The following is a 14,868-nucleotide window of genomic DNA, read 5'->3' on the forward strand; positions in this document are numbered from 1 at the left end:
AGCCCTGGACTGCTGGGTCAAGGCCATGTGAATATGAGAAGTAAAAATAAACCAAAGACCAAGAGTCACCAGAAAATGTCAATTATACTGCCTGCCTTAAGCTAAAGTTCCATGGATCTGCTTTGCCTTACTATACTATAACCTCTAAAAAAATCAGGTGATAGGATGAAGGGAAGAAACTTCAAACACACTGACTTTAAGCACCTACTCAGTGCTAGGAATTTTAGTTCATCTCATTGAATTTAATAGACTCTGAGAAGTGTTTATTTTTTCTTATTTCTCCATTTTTTTTTTCTTTTTTTCAATAGGGTACATTTCCCAAAGTAACAGACTTAGCAAGAGATACTTTCAGGATTTGGATCCGGGTCAGTTGAAGGCATTCTCCATCTGCAGTTTCCATTTGACGACACTGCCTGTACTGTCACAGTCTGAGGGCCTGAATTTTAGTCACAGTCTGTTCACAAAGTCTCTTAACTCCTTTTGGCCTTAGTTTCTTCATTTGGGAATGAGGAAGATCTAAATATACACACTAATATGTGAGGAAAATCGATTATTTACATGGCAATGAGACACAATTTTAAAAGATTGTGTCAATATGCCTTTGGGGCCTCATTCTGAGCAGAAAATACTTTATTTGTCTATTTGTTGAACAAAGTTTTTTGAATAGCTACTGTGTGCCAAATACCGCGCTAGGAAGTTAGGCCAATAAAATGGCGAAGAGCATGGGTCCAGGTGCGTGTATGACGCTGATGGTCTCATGAGAGAGACAGGTGTTAATAAATAAACAAAGGTATAACGGTAAGCTGAGATTTGGGCTTCATTTGGGAAGTCAGGTTGCTAGGAAAGCATATAAAACAGATCCCGACATAGCCTTTCGATGCAAGGAACACAGCTTTTGAGCTGAGAGCTGAAGGATACACAGAGGCTACTGCAGTGAAGGGAAAAGGAAGGCCCTTCTAGGTAGAAGGGAGAGACTGTGTGAAGCCTGTGGCGTGGGAGGGAGAAATGTGCACTTAGGGAACGTAGAGGGAACAATCTGCTCTTTCTCCTAAGAGCAGTGATTAGTCACCAAAGGTTTTAAGCAGGGATGTGACAAGATTGAATTTGCTTCTTAAGTAATAACTCTTACGGCCTCTTGGAACATAGATTGGAAAGTGATTGGAGTAGATTCCGGGGGACTTAGTTAAAAGACCACTGTAATTTGGGGCAAAAGAAGATCTTAGCTTGAACTATAGGTTACTCATTAAGATTGACTAATTAGCATCATCTCAAAGCAATACTGCTCAAAGATTCAATTACTGACCTTATACCAATATTTTGGAGTTGAACTGTTACTCTCTCATTCTCTGTGAGTGACATTTCTCCTAGAGGCGGGAAGGACCTCAGAGATAACTGAACCCAGTCATTTTCAAATTGTTTTAGCAAAAAATAAAAAAAATCATTTTACTTTCCCAAATGAGTTTTAATTCAGAATTTCCATAAAGAAAATGGATGAAGAGCTGCTCCAGTTAAAGGTGAAGTGCAATTGTTCACTGCTCAACCTGCACCCCACCCCTGCAAGGCACATTTTTTTTGCACCCAGTGTTGTCTGGAGTATCTGCTACAGACCCATCATGGATGAGTCCAGCCCAGCCCACATAGGCAGAACCAGGGCTTGAACTCCGTCTCCTGGTTCACAAACCAGGGTCATTTTCAGCACACCATTAGGCTAGATAAAGATGTTTTGAGGACAAAGGCTCTGTTGCTTGTATTTTTAAATACCTTCTAGTGTCTGGCATAGGCTGGGAGAGCAGGTGGTTAGTAAACATTTATGGAACTTCACAGAAGCCAGCTGAATTCAGCATCACCCACGCTGATTTTGCTCTTCTTTTCTTCTCTCCTACGCTCCCTTTCTGTATTCCTCTTTTTTCCTTTCTCCTTCCCTCTATTCTTTCCTCCCTCCATGTCTCTCTCTCCCTCTGTCCTTCCCTCCTTTGCAATAAGAGGTTATTTCCACCACAACGCAGTTGGTAGTTTAGGCAAGTCATCTGAACACATTGGGTCATCCTGCCTCAGGGACAAGTAGATAGCATAGAGGTTATAGGAGAGGACTCTGCCTGGGTTTGAATCCTGCCTCTTACCTGCTGTATAATCTTCAACAAGTCAATGAACAATCTTTGTGCCTTAATTTCCCCATTCTTAAAATGGGATGAGTTAGTGCTACCAGGTAAGGTTGTCATGATGATTAAATGAGATGAAAGTGCATAGGACAGCTCCTGGTGCATGGTAAATACATTTGAAGTCTTAACTATTAACTCTTGGACCTAAACTTAGCCCTTTCTCTTCCTGATGAGTTTGGTTTCAAGTTCGCCCTGTTTGCATAGCCCTCTTTCAGAGTTTACAAAGTACGTCCAGACATACCATCTCAGGTGAGCCCAATAGAGACCCACTGAAGGGGTCAGGAAGAAATTATTATTCTCACTTTACAGACAAGGAAAACAAGATTCAGAAACTCTCAGTGTCTAGTAACCAGTAAGGACGAAACTCAAAGTCCATCTCCCAGTCTCTCCCCCTTTTTAACTCCACACAACTTAAGGATCTCCTGGTAGCAAAAGAATCCACAGGAACCTTCCTTGTGGGTTGACTTGTCCAACTGCAGTACTGTGGTCTGACACTAGGGCCAGTTCTTGCACAGGGTAATGGGAATCCAATATGGTATCTCCGGGACCCCAGAAAGAACCCAATACATAAATAATTATGTGTTCTTTATTGCACCCAATAGAAATTTGGTTGGGTGTTGAACTTTCCATCGGCAGGTAGGTCTGGAATTAGTCTTGCTGGCCTCATCCCAACAAGCAGTGAGCCTTGGGGTGGGATGGGTCTTGCTTACCTCTGTGCTTCCAGAGCATGGTACACAGTAAGCTCTCAAGAAATACTTGCTGAGTTGACCTGCACTGAATCTGGCCTCTTCTCTTTACCTACAAGGAATCTGTCTGATGTGTCTGTCTGAGTTCCTACTTGGGCTCTGGAGTTGATTCACGGCTCTACAGCTAGGGCCATTTCTTGAATCTCAGCATACCAGTAGAGCCTATATAATTCTAATTCTGGTCCACCCCAGCCCCTGCCTCATGCCCAATGGCCTTGATGCACTAACTCTGCCTTTGGCATCACCATACACTCAAACCAGGATGCCCCAACCAAGCACAGCTACCTCTCCTTGCTGCTATAGACTGCTTAGAGCCTGCAAAGGGCTCTTGACCATCAAGCTCAATGATGGAGTCGGCAAGACAATTCTCACCCTGCCGCTTACCTGCGATGTGACGTTGAACAAAGGTAATTACATATCTGCCTCATCAGTTCCCTCATCTATAAAACAAATCTAACAGCATCAACTTCACAGAAGTAGTGTAAGGATTAGGTGAAAAAATATACGTCATCATCATCGACACTCAGACTCATTGAGTATTACCAAGGGCTAAGCAATTTATACACAAAATATCAGTGCCTGGTAAAAATAACAATAAGAAGAAAAACAGCTAACATGTATTGAGTATTTTCCACGTGCCAGGCACTGTTCTAAGCATGTTATGTGGGTTAAAGCATTTAATCCTAAAACAATGTTATGAGGTAGGCACTATTATTAGCCCCATTTTACACTTGAGGAAATTGAGGCCCAAAGATGTTAGTAACTTCCCAGGGTTGCCGTGTAAGTGGATGACAAAGCTGGAACTTGAAATTGGCAGTCTGATTCCAGAATCTCTATACTTAGCTCTATTGCCTTGTCTAATAGCTGCTCAGTAAGTGGTTGTTATTGCTTTGTGATTGTTTTTATTACTAATCTTATTCACCCTAGATATAGGATAGTCACCTCTTCTTCCAATTATATTTAATTTATTCTGTTGTACCAATGTCTAAAAAAGACTTCCTCTGCCCCTGGTGCCCCACTAGAGCGCCCCTCGTGAACCACACCTCTCAGCATTCACCCCCTTAAATCTGGGCTGAGCTTTTCGCCATACAATATGGTGGAAGTCACACTCTCTGACTTCCAAGGCCAAGTTGTAAGACATCTTGCAGCTTCTTTTTAGTCTCGGGATCTGCCTTGCTGCGAGAAGCCCAGGCCACATGGAGAGGGCATGTGTAGGCACTGTGGTTGGCAGCCCCAGCTGAGCTCCCAGTTGACAGCCAGGATCAACCAACAGCTCTGGGAGTGAGCCAGGATGGACATACAGTCCATTCAAGCCCCCCAGTGACGTCAGCTCCAGCCAACCTGAGAGAAACCCAGCTGTGCCCAGTCAACCTACTGAATCGTGAGAGATGATAATAAAGTGTTGTTTTGAGCCATTAAGTTTTGGGGTGAACTTTTTGGCATCACTTAATAACCAGAACACCCTTTTTGCCTTCCACGCCAATATTAAGGTTCCAACATACCTCAAAACCAAGTTCCAATGATCTCTATTTGACCTCTCCCTAAATTTTATAGGTAAACATCTCTTTGAAGTAACAATAAAATAATATTTATGGACCTTGGGTACATTAGTAAACTCTCTGTGTCTCAGTTCCTTTATCCATAAGATAGGAATAATAAGTTATTAAGAGTACCTAGTTTATAAGGTTGCAGAGAGGAGGAAGTGAATTAATTTATAGAAGATGCTTAAGGGGGCTGGCCCAGTGGTGTAGTGGTTAAGTTTGTTTGCTCTGCTTCGGCAGCCTGGGGTTCATGGGTTCAAACCCTGGGCACAGACCTACATACCGCTCATCAAGCCATGTTGTGGTGGTGTCCCACATACCAACTAGATGAAGATTGGCACAAATGTTAGCTCAGTGACAATCTTCCTCAAGCAAAAAGAGGAAGACTGGCAACATATGTTAACTCAGGGCCACCCTTCTTCACCAAAAAACAACAGAAGAAGAAGAAGATGCTTAGAACAGTTCATGACCTTTAGAATACATGTACTAAGTGACAGCTCTCTCTCTCTCTTTTTCAACTGAGTCAGGCACTTGACTAGGCTAACTAAATTTTAAAATCTTAATCCTCATACTTAACCTGAAGGCAAGTTTCATTATCCCATGCTGCAAATGAGGTGCAGGGACTTACATAAAGCCAGGATTTGGACCCAGTCTGTATGTATGTAAAACCCCATGCTGTTTCCCTCTCTCACCTTGCCTCAACAACGCCACCCCTCTGTGACACAAGTAAAAATCCCTGTGCGAAGGTGGTACTGATGGCACCTGCTTGATGGATTCATCCCCCATGGAGGCTGGCAAGCAGACAATTGCAGCCGAGCAATCAGTTCATTGACAAATTCCAGCTTGCTTAGCTCAGGTAGCCCAAGGTCCCCAGCGTTAGTACCTCTGTCTGACACTGCTCTGTGGCAGGGAGTTGCCCTGCCTGGTGGTGTGAAAGACGCTCATTAAAGCCTCTGGTTCTGATGTCAGGAGGCAGCCCACAGCCAGTAAGGAGATTCAGCTCTCCTGGGAAGCCTTCAGGGGAATCAGCACAGAGCTGAGTTTCTGTGCCCTGCATCCCACCTCCCCGGTACCCAGCATTCAATGTCTGTTAAACAAGCATAATTGAGTGACTCGCCAAAGTGGAATTCTAGACATCCTCTCCAGGTGAGTGGAGGAGGGATGTTATGATTATAGTAAGTTTTCTCTTCTTGGGAGGAGAGAAGGCAACACTATGAGTTCTTTCTTTGAAAGTCTTGGTGGTAGCAGGACATTTCTAGCTGTCTATACCTGACAGCTTTCACAGGAAGAAAAACTTACAGATGTGGACATCTGCATTCAGAATAGTGAAGCGATTTGCTAAAGGTCACACAGCCGCTAAAGGTAGGGCATGATCTCAAATCCAGCCCCATGATTCTGTTCAGTTATCCTCTCATTATCCCATTTTGTCCCTCTTTCCTCCCTTCTAATGCCTGTCCACCTAGTCTCCTTCTGGAGCCCTCCTGAGCCTTCCCCAGACCTGGCACGCCTGACAGTGCTCTGTGCTGTGCACCCTGGACATTCTTCTCTCCTTTAATGTGTCTACCCAGGGTCTTTGGGCCTTTGGATGCTCCACTTCATTCTCTGCGGTGACAACTAGCTAAATTGACAGATACATCTGTTTAAAGTCTGGTAATGGTTAAATGTTACCCTTCACCACCGGATTTGCTTCCAGTGTGGTCAGTCCTGGGGATGCACAGTTTCTCGACTAAAGATTGAGTCAAAAGGAACCTTTTATGGTGTCTAGTCTGAATTATATCCCCTCAAAAATAATATGTTCAAGTCCTCACCTCAGTACCTCAGAAAGTGCCTCTATTTGGAGATAGAGTCTTTAAAGAGGTAACTAAGTTAAAATGAGGTCATTGAGGTGAGCCCTAACCCAATAGGACTGGTGTCCTTACGAGAAGAGGGGATTAGGAGACAGACAGGAACAGAGGAAAGGCCATGCGAAGACACAGGGAGAAGACGGTCATCTACAAGGCAAGGAGAGAGGCCTCAGAAGAAATCAAACCCGTGTACACCTCAATCTCTCAGACTTCCAGACTCTGGAACTGTGAGAAAACAAATTTCTGTTGTCTGTGGTACTTTGCTCTGGCAGCCCCGCAGGTTAATATATACGTATGGTGAGCTTTTCCTGATTGCCAACGTAAATCCTTCTCCAAAAGACATCTTTCACAGCATTATTTCCTGTGCTCATTTCTGAATCTCCACCAATGGCAGACACAGGTCACAGGACAGATGCTTAATGGATCTAAATGGAATCTACTTCAGACACTCACTCTTGGTGGCAGTCTGGGAATCTGTGGCAGATGACGAGGCAGCCATTTTCTGACTGGACCTCTTTCCTAGTCCCTGGTTCTGCAGAATTGCAACAAGTAAGCAACTTGTAGAAGAATTCTAGATGATTCACAAAATAATTATCACAAACTAGGTTCAAGGCAGTGGGCTCGGAGTTGGAGGAAATGGGGAAGACAGAGACAAGCGTGGAAAGGATACAAGGAGACTGTTTCACAATGGGGAAAAGAGAGGAAAATATGCTGACTGAGACAGGGGTTTTAGATTAACAGGACCTATTGTCCAGGGCAATCAGGAAAGACTTCATGAAGGAGGCAGCATTTGATAGGAGGCTAGAAAAATGAGAGGGGAATGAGTGCGTGGATGGGGGGTGGTTGGGTTGGAGGGAGACTGCTTAGAAGACTACAGGGGTTTTTAAATGTTGAGTGCTATAGAGCAGTGGGATTGAGAACACAGTATTCAGCATCATAGAGTCAGGAGGCGTCTTGTCTCTTCGTACATCAGGGTCTCCAAACCTCAGCACCATTGATTTGGGGTACAGATCATTCTTCTATTTCTTCAATAGCACCTTCACATCAGTTATGACAGTCAAAAATGTCTTCAGACATTTCTAAATATTCCCTGGGGACAAAATCACCTCCAGTTGCGAACCACTGACTTATCCTGTAGTTTTGCCTTTAGTTTTGCACCGATTGCTTGACTCTCTAAGCTTCAGTGTTCTGGTTTGAACAACGGGGGTAACAATCATGTATATAAGCATGTGGCTGACATAAAATCTAAGCGAATGGGCCTTAGTCCCAGTCTTTTTAAGGGTAGATACATTTTCTTTGAATAAAACTGAATGCAGAACCCCCAAATACAAAATAGATGAATGGATGAAAGCATAGCTGTTCTGGCTGAAGCAGGGTGGAGAGGCCCCAAGCCTGCTTTCCTGCTCTCCTGTGATACCCTCATGGAAGCCCAAGAGGCGTCACTACAGAAAACTCTCAGACGCAGCCCAAAAATACCCTGGGAGAAAGGAGTCTGAAAGACCTGAATTTGAATTCTGGCTCTTTCCCTGTGGGTTCCTGAGAGGGTAAATAAACCCTAAGTTCTGTGAAAGCACAGGCCCTGTCTCTCTTGTTCACCCCTGTATTCTCTGCCATCCGTCACAACACCTCAAGGGCAGGGCTGGGACTAGGGGCAGGGCAAGCAACCAGCTAGGCATTTAAGGGGGATCTCATTCTCAGGTGAGGACCCCACACTCACTTGATCTGCTGAGGGAGTGCCTCCTTAAATTTTTCATGGTAGGAGTCCCTTTACTTCAGTATGCTCCAGGCCCTGATCAAAGGCCCTCAGTAAATAGTTGATTGATTAATCAGTTAACCCAGTTTCTTTACCACTAAGATAGGGAAACCAAAATCTGCCTTGCCAAATAATTTTAATTAAATAGATAATACATTTTAAGCAACCAGAAAATGTCATATAGCAGTCAGGGCTATTGTTAGCTCCTCTTCTCAGATGGATCAGACAGATCTCAGAGGCTGAAAGTCCCAGATATGTTCAGGAAACATTGATAAATCCAGTGCAGCCGGAGCCATTATGGGAGAAGCCAGAGATGATCCAGAAAACTGTTGGTCTGGACCACACAAGGCCTTGCTTACCACCTCAAAATGCATCATCCTCATTGCATTTCCCTCTGCAACAAGTGAACGCAAGCTAGCCCCAGGTCCGAGCCTGCAGAGATGGTAGCTGGTGGCAGCACTTACCTCTCTCTAGGCAGCTGGTGGTTGGGATTATGGCGGCAGCGGACACTGAGGCCGAAGAGCTTGCGGGCGGTGCGTTGGATCTTTTGCCTTTGGGCCTCAGTGGCGCTCTGCAGGAGCTTGTAGCGGTTCTGCAGGTCCCAGTCGTTGCCCCAGTGCTGATGGATGCTCCCGATGGTCAGGAAGTGGTTGCTGGGGAGACGCTTCATGAACGATTTAAACTCATCTAGCAAGAGACAAGGCCAAGAGAGAAGGGCTGAGCATGACAGCCCCAATCTGAAGTTGCCCCAAATGCTCAGCCCCACCTGCTGATAAAGCAGCCTTGCAAATAAAACTAACTTGTTCAAGGCCCATAGAACAGGGCACTCGCCTGCTCTGCTCTTACTAGGCAGTGCAAACACCGTTGTGTTTTCAGTGAAGGTTCTTTTACTTGGCTACCTCAGGACCGGACCTGCATCTTGTGATCTTGTTGAAGACAGGGATCCTCAAACTTCTGTCATGTGTACACCAACTTGCTAATGATATTCGCATATACTTGTATGTATGTTTACTTAGAATCAATTAAACCAAATTTTCCTTCAATTCTACATAGAAAACGACTATCACATAACTTCAGGAGAATGGGAGCTGTAAAAGTAAGTATGATAGAAACAATAGTAATAAATTCTAGCCAGATATTGTTGCCTGTTCAATGATCAAACCCCTGGGCCTGCTCTCACTTTGAAATATAGGAGAGAAGCGTGTGATAGAGAGGTGTTGAACGCATCTTAGCACCAACTGAAGTGTTCTTTTTAATGTAATCTGCAGGTTTGACAGAGAACTGAAATGGATCAACCTCCCCACTGTGTGACCCAGTCTTATTTGAAGTTGTATGTGTGCACCAGCTTATGTCATGCCACATTTTGGGAAACTCCAGTTTAAGAGATGGGGACCAACTCGTGGGTCTCCTGGGTGAAGGTTTCTGCCTCAGGTTGTGATGCTGAGTTTCAGCATGTGCTACAACTTGACACAGCCTTGGAAATTATCTAGGTCAGCTTTCTTGTTCCACGTATAGGGAAACTGAAGCCCAAAGTGGAAAAAGAATTTTCTGAAGGTAGAATAGCCCATGAGTGACAAGAGGTAGGACTAAAACCCGAGCTGTTGTTTTCTGATCTAATACATATCCCCCTGACAGGCTCCCCTACAACTGTTTGGAAAATTACAGAATTAAAGCCTTGATCATTTTGCACGAAAGAAAGCCTAAATGGTTGGATTAAATATGTATACGCGCGCACACACACACACACACACACACATATGCAGCTTAAGCCTTTCACTTCATGTTATAAAAACTACAAGGAAATTTCAGGTACATTAGGCATTCATTTTAGTAAAAGAAAAATGCTTACATAGCTCTTGATAAGCACTAGACTCATTCTTCGACACTTAATACATACAAATGAATTTATAGCAAACCTACAAGGTGAGTACTTTTAGCCCCTCCTTGTATAGAAACTAGGGCACAGAGAAGTTAATTAACTTCCCAAGGTCACACAGCCAGTGAATGGTAGAATTAGGACTCTAGACTGGCTCTGAATCCTATGCTTGTACTTTGCCTACTATACTTACTCTCAACACATAAAGAGGATCAGTGTGTTGGGAGAAAGAAAGAAATAAAAGGTGCTGGAAACAGGAATCTCTGACTCCTAGAAAACCTCAGGTACTTCATTATAGACAGTCAGACGCACATGAGTTCAAATTGTGTTTCAACCACTGAACAGCTGTGTGATAGGTTTTTTCTCTCAATGCCTCAGTTCCCCCTTTTGTGAAATAGGTATAATAGCATCTAATCCGAAAGTTGAGAGGGGGACATAGGACGGCACCTGCCTGAATAGTTCCCAGTATACAGAAGGTGCTCAATGGATGGTAGCCTAGGATTGAAAGGATAACACATGTCTGCGCTGACTGGTTTACTCAGTGAGCTGGCTGGAGGCAGCACACTGGCCCTGATGACTCTGCAGCTTTGGCCAGCCCCAATCTCCTCCTGTGGAAGACATGCAGCTCCTCTTGTAGGAGGCTCTTCTGACTTTGAAGAAGATAACAGTCCTTTCAATGAACTCAAATTTGGGTCAGATAAGAAAGTATAATTTAAAAGTTAAAACGAGTTAACTTTCTTGATTAAAAGTAGAAGGGTTCCCTCCCAATAAAGAAGTGTAGACCCCCATCTGGGTGAGTAAACTAGGCCCTATGTTTCTTTTCTCCGCAAAGCCCCAGTACCTAGTTATATATCCTAGTTGTAGGTCATTCTAGGTCTTCTATGTGGGGCACTGCCACAGCATGGCTTGATGAGTAATGTTTAGATCTGCACCCAGGATCCAAACCAGCAAACCCCAGGCCATCAAAGCAGAGCACATGAGCTTAACCACTTAGCCACAGGGCCTGCTCCACTAGGTCCTATTTGTCCAGCGACACTCCAGAGCCAACAAGGAGTGAATGGCTTTTACCTTTGGCTGGTCACGAATCTCTCCAGATTACCTGGTACTGAATCGTTAAGGTTACAGGTTGAAAAAGAAAAGAAGAAAAATGCACATGCACAAGCCACATATACATGGATGCAGGATGGGTTTGTCTTAATGGATAAAACCTTTTCAAATAGGTACATAGTGGATATCTAGAGCAAATGTATGCTCTTATGGGAGAAAGCATGACACATAAATCATTTCCGTGGCCTCTTCAGCTTACTCGGCAGCATCTCTGCTTTCCGTGTTTCCTCACTCACCCACTCATCTACTCAAAGTGCTTTCTCTTCCTCGGGAATAAGGATTATATACTAAAGATCCCTACTGCTTGTGCACACAGCCTCCCTTCCCCTCTGCTTTTTAGCAATCAGTAGAATCTCTTTGCAAAAGCATTTTACCAAATGCTTCTTTTGTTTGAGGCCAAATCATCATCATAATACATTTCCATCACGAAGCTCTCTCTTTTATGAATTTCCAGGATTTTAAATGGACTAATGGGTGCAGGTTCATAAGGCGTCCACAGCCGCTGAGCTGCATGACCCTGTGAGAGCAGAATCACTGATGAATCATGTGCTCCCAGAGCTGGTTGGGGGCCTGGAGTTCATGGAAACCGGTGGTTTTCAAACATAGCTCAATAGAGCTCAGCTTTTATCTGTGGTACACGCTCGCTCCAAGGTACGATTTTGTTTGATCAAAGGGTTTCTTGGCTAAAGATTTAAATAAATTCAAATATTAAAAACACAAACATGTCCTCTCATTTATCAGATGAGGGAACTGAGGCCTGGAAGGGGGTGGTAAAGTAGAATTAATAAGTTAAAAAAGCTGCTATGGGCATTGGATTTGGAATCAGGGATTCCATTACTGACTGTAATTTACTAACTATGTCACCCTGGGGAAGATGCTGGGTCTTGGCACCCTCCCTTGTCTATAATACAGGAATATCACCACTTACTCTAATGTAGTTGTTATAATAGATTTAAGGAATATAAAGTTGTTTTAAAAACAGTAATACTCTATACATATGTCCATTTATTTAACAGATATCTGAGCACATATTATATGCCAAGTATCTACTTGGCATCTCTTCTTGGCAGTCTAAAGGATTCCCAACTTTTTCATGTCCGAAACGGAGTACACTGTCTTCTTTCCAAACCTGCTAGGGCGTTCTAGCTCAGTGAATGGTACCAACATCCATCAAATTGTCTAACAAACATACCAAAAAGAAGTTCTTGGATAGCATCTCAATACTCTTTCCTTTAACTCTCATAGCCAGTTTAACATCACACTCTGCTACTTTTTCCTCCTAAATACCTCGGCATCTCTGCACGTTTCCCATTTGCACTACCTCTGCCATTATCCTAACCCACATCACAGTCACCTCTCTCCTAGGTGCCTTGTGATGGCCTCCCACTGGTCTACCCTCACTCACCATCTGATCTCTGCACCAAAGTCAGATGTTAGACTTGTGCTCTTCCTCAAGGTGGCCTCTCCTGACTCTCCTAATCACATCAACCTCCAACTCTATATGATTTGCTCACAGTAGCTTCTCATTCTTTACACACATATGATTAAAACATCACAATTATGTGCATGGTTATCTGATTAATCCTTGGCTTTGCCATTAACTAGGAGCTCCATGAAGACAGGGATCCAACTTTGTACTTTACCCACTTTATGGCCTTGGGTGACTCACTTTCTTCCCCTGAAATTCATTTTTCTTAACCATGAAAATCAGGAAATAGCTAATTTACCTGAAAAGTGACTTACAGCTTTGACAGTCGATGAATTCTTTGGATATCTATATCTATATCTATATGCATACACAAATACATATTAACAAATATATATGTGCTTGTTTATTTAGAGAGACAGACAGACAGACAAACACACACATACACACATACAGACTCAGGAATCAACACAACTACCTTTGACTCTCCACTCTCCAGAGGCTTCCTATGTGCTATGTGGCATTACTTCCTCTGTCTTCTGAGTGCAAGAGAGACAATACATCATAGGACCACAAACTTGATTATCCTATTCATTATTCCATTCAGTGGAGATTCATTGAGTGCCTACTCCATGCCAGCTAATAGACCTGGCTCTGGACCCTCCAAAGGGAAAGAGTTGGAGGTCACTGAATATCCCCTCTTAGAAGTCCTAATTCCAGAGAGACAGGTTCCTTTTCTAGACTTGGCTCAGGGCCATTCATGCAGTAGTACTCAGTTAGGCTCTCTACCTGAATTCTCCAGGTCCTTATAAGCTTCGGCCCAAGACTTGGCCATGTTGGCCAGGGTGTACTCCATGATCTGGATGTCGGTGATGGGGCAGTTGCACTGTGGGAACTCCTCCGCACACTGACATCTACACTGGCTGTTCTGGCACACATATTCCCCCTCTCCATTGCACATGATGTAGCTCAAGGCCGACTGGACAAACTTCTCTTGCAGATACTGAGGGAAGATTATCTGAAGACCTGTTTGAGAATAGCAAGAAGGGAAATAGAAAGGTTAAAAAAGGTGTTTCATTAACAGTTCTGAAAGGTGATGCGTAGGAACCCAAAACTGTTAGCTTTCTCCCTGCTTATTGTAACCAAAATATCTCTGGGCCTGCCTATATCCAGACAGGGCGTAATCAGCGAGGCTTCCAGTTATGCCGCTTTTACTTAAACTTCTCAGGTCATGACCTTGGCCATCTCTGAAATGCATACTCTCTTCTGTTATATTAGGACTGAAGCTAGAGCCAGACCTGGTATATACTTTTCCTATTTTTGGAGAAAACCTTTCTTGAAAGCACAAGATTATTGTTTATTTTTCCTTATTTCCATTTTTTTCTTTTTCCTTTCTTCAAATATTTATGAACCCTATTTATGAAGCTCAAGCCCTGAGCTAGGCGCTAGGTCTACAGAGATAAAAAAAGACATGATCCTTGTCCTTGGGGAGTTTACAATATAATCAGCAGGGATAGTCATGGACACACATCATCACAACACAGCTTTATAGACCTACAGCAGAATGGCCATGTGAGGCAACCAGACAGCAGAAGACTGCAAATAACATTGCTTGGATGGCAAGGAAACCTTTGTAGAGGAGATGATATTTGGCTGGTTGAAGAGTGAATAAGAGATCATCATGTAAAAAGAGCAGGAAGTACATTCTACAGAGAGAAACAGCAAGAACAAAGACAGAATGTGTCTGGGAGTTGCTGGTGAATGAAATGAATTTGGAAGGGTAGGAGTGCAGTGTTGCAGAAGAAAAAGCTTTAGAAAGGGGCAGATGTCAGAGTACAAAGGACTTTACCATATGCTAAGGAATTTGGGCTTTATCTTGTGGATAATGGTGAGACTTTAGTAGTTTTCAAGGATAAGAATGATATAAATAATAGGACCATTGTATCATAAAAAATAAAATATCAGTTTAGAATTATATCAGAGATACTTAATTTTCTCTTCTTTGCTTAAAAATGAAGTCACAGCCCACTGAGGGCAAGTGACTAACCCATAGTTATAGAGCCCTCTTGACCATATCTCATGACCCTTTTTCTATACTTAAATAATCAAAGTCTTAATGCTGAAAACCAATGATGGTGAAGGATTTATCTGGGCATAAGCACTATTCTCGTACCTTTCAAATGTCAGCATAACAAGCTATTGCCTGTGGTACCCAGAGAGGAGGAGGACTATGGGATAAATGAATTCATTAAAGCACCTTCGCATGGGACATCTCTCGCCACCTCATTTGGAGCTACCAGGTTCAGCCACTAATGAATATGGGGGTAATGGTTTTACAACCCACTGGGTAAAGGGAAACTGTGTTATTTGGATTATACTTTTTTCTCATTCATGCTTCAAGGACACCCCCTAATCT

The 14,868-nt window shown here is 43.3% G+C and overlaps 1 protein-coding gene across 1 annotated transcript in view; it reads right to left on the reverse strand.

Moving 5' to 3' along the window:
* Window positions 1-14,868, reverse strand: part of BRINP1 (BMP/retinoic acid inducible neural specific 1) — a 171,932-nt gene that overhangs the window by 18,145 nt on the left and 138,919 nt on the right. The window contains exons 6-7 of the mRNA XM_023628761.2: window positions 13,242-13,478; window positions 8,508-8,730 (exon numbers count right to left, since the gene is read on the reverse strand). Of these exons, the coding sequence (XP_023484529.1) occupies window positions 8,508-8,730; window positions 13,242-13,478 (460 nt within the window). The remainder of the gene's footprint in view (window positions 1-8,507; window positions 8,731-13,241; window positions 13,479-14,868) is intronic.

Source organism: Equus caballus, chromosome 25, assembly GCF_041296265.1.
Source record: "Equus caballus isolate H_3958 breed thoroughbred chromosome 25, TB-T2T, whole genome shotgun sequence".
Taxonomy (NCBI): Eukaryota; Metazoa; Chordata; class Mammalia; order Perissodactyla; family Equidae; genus Equus; species Equus caballus.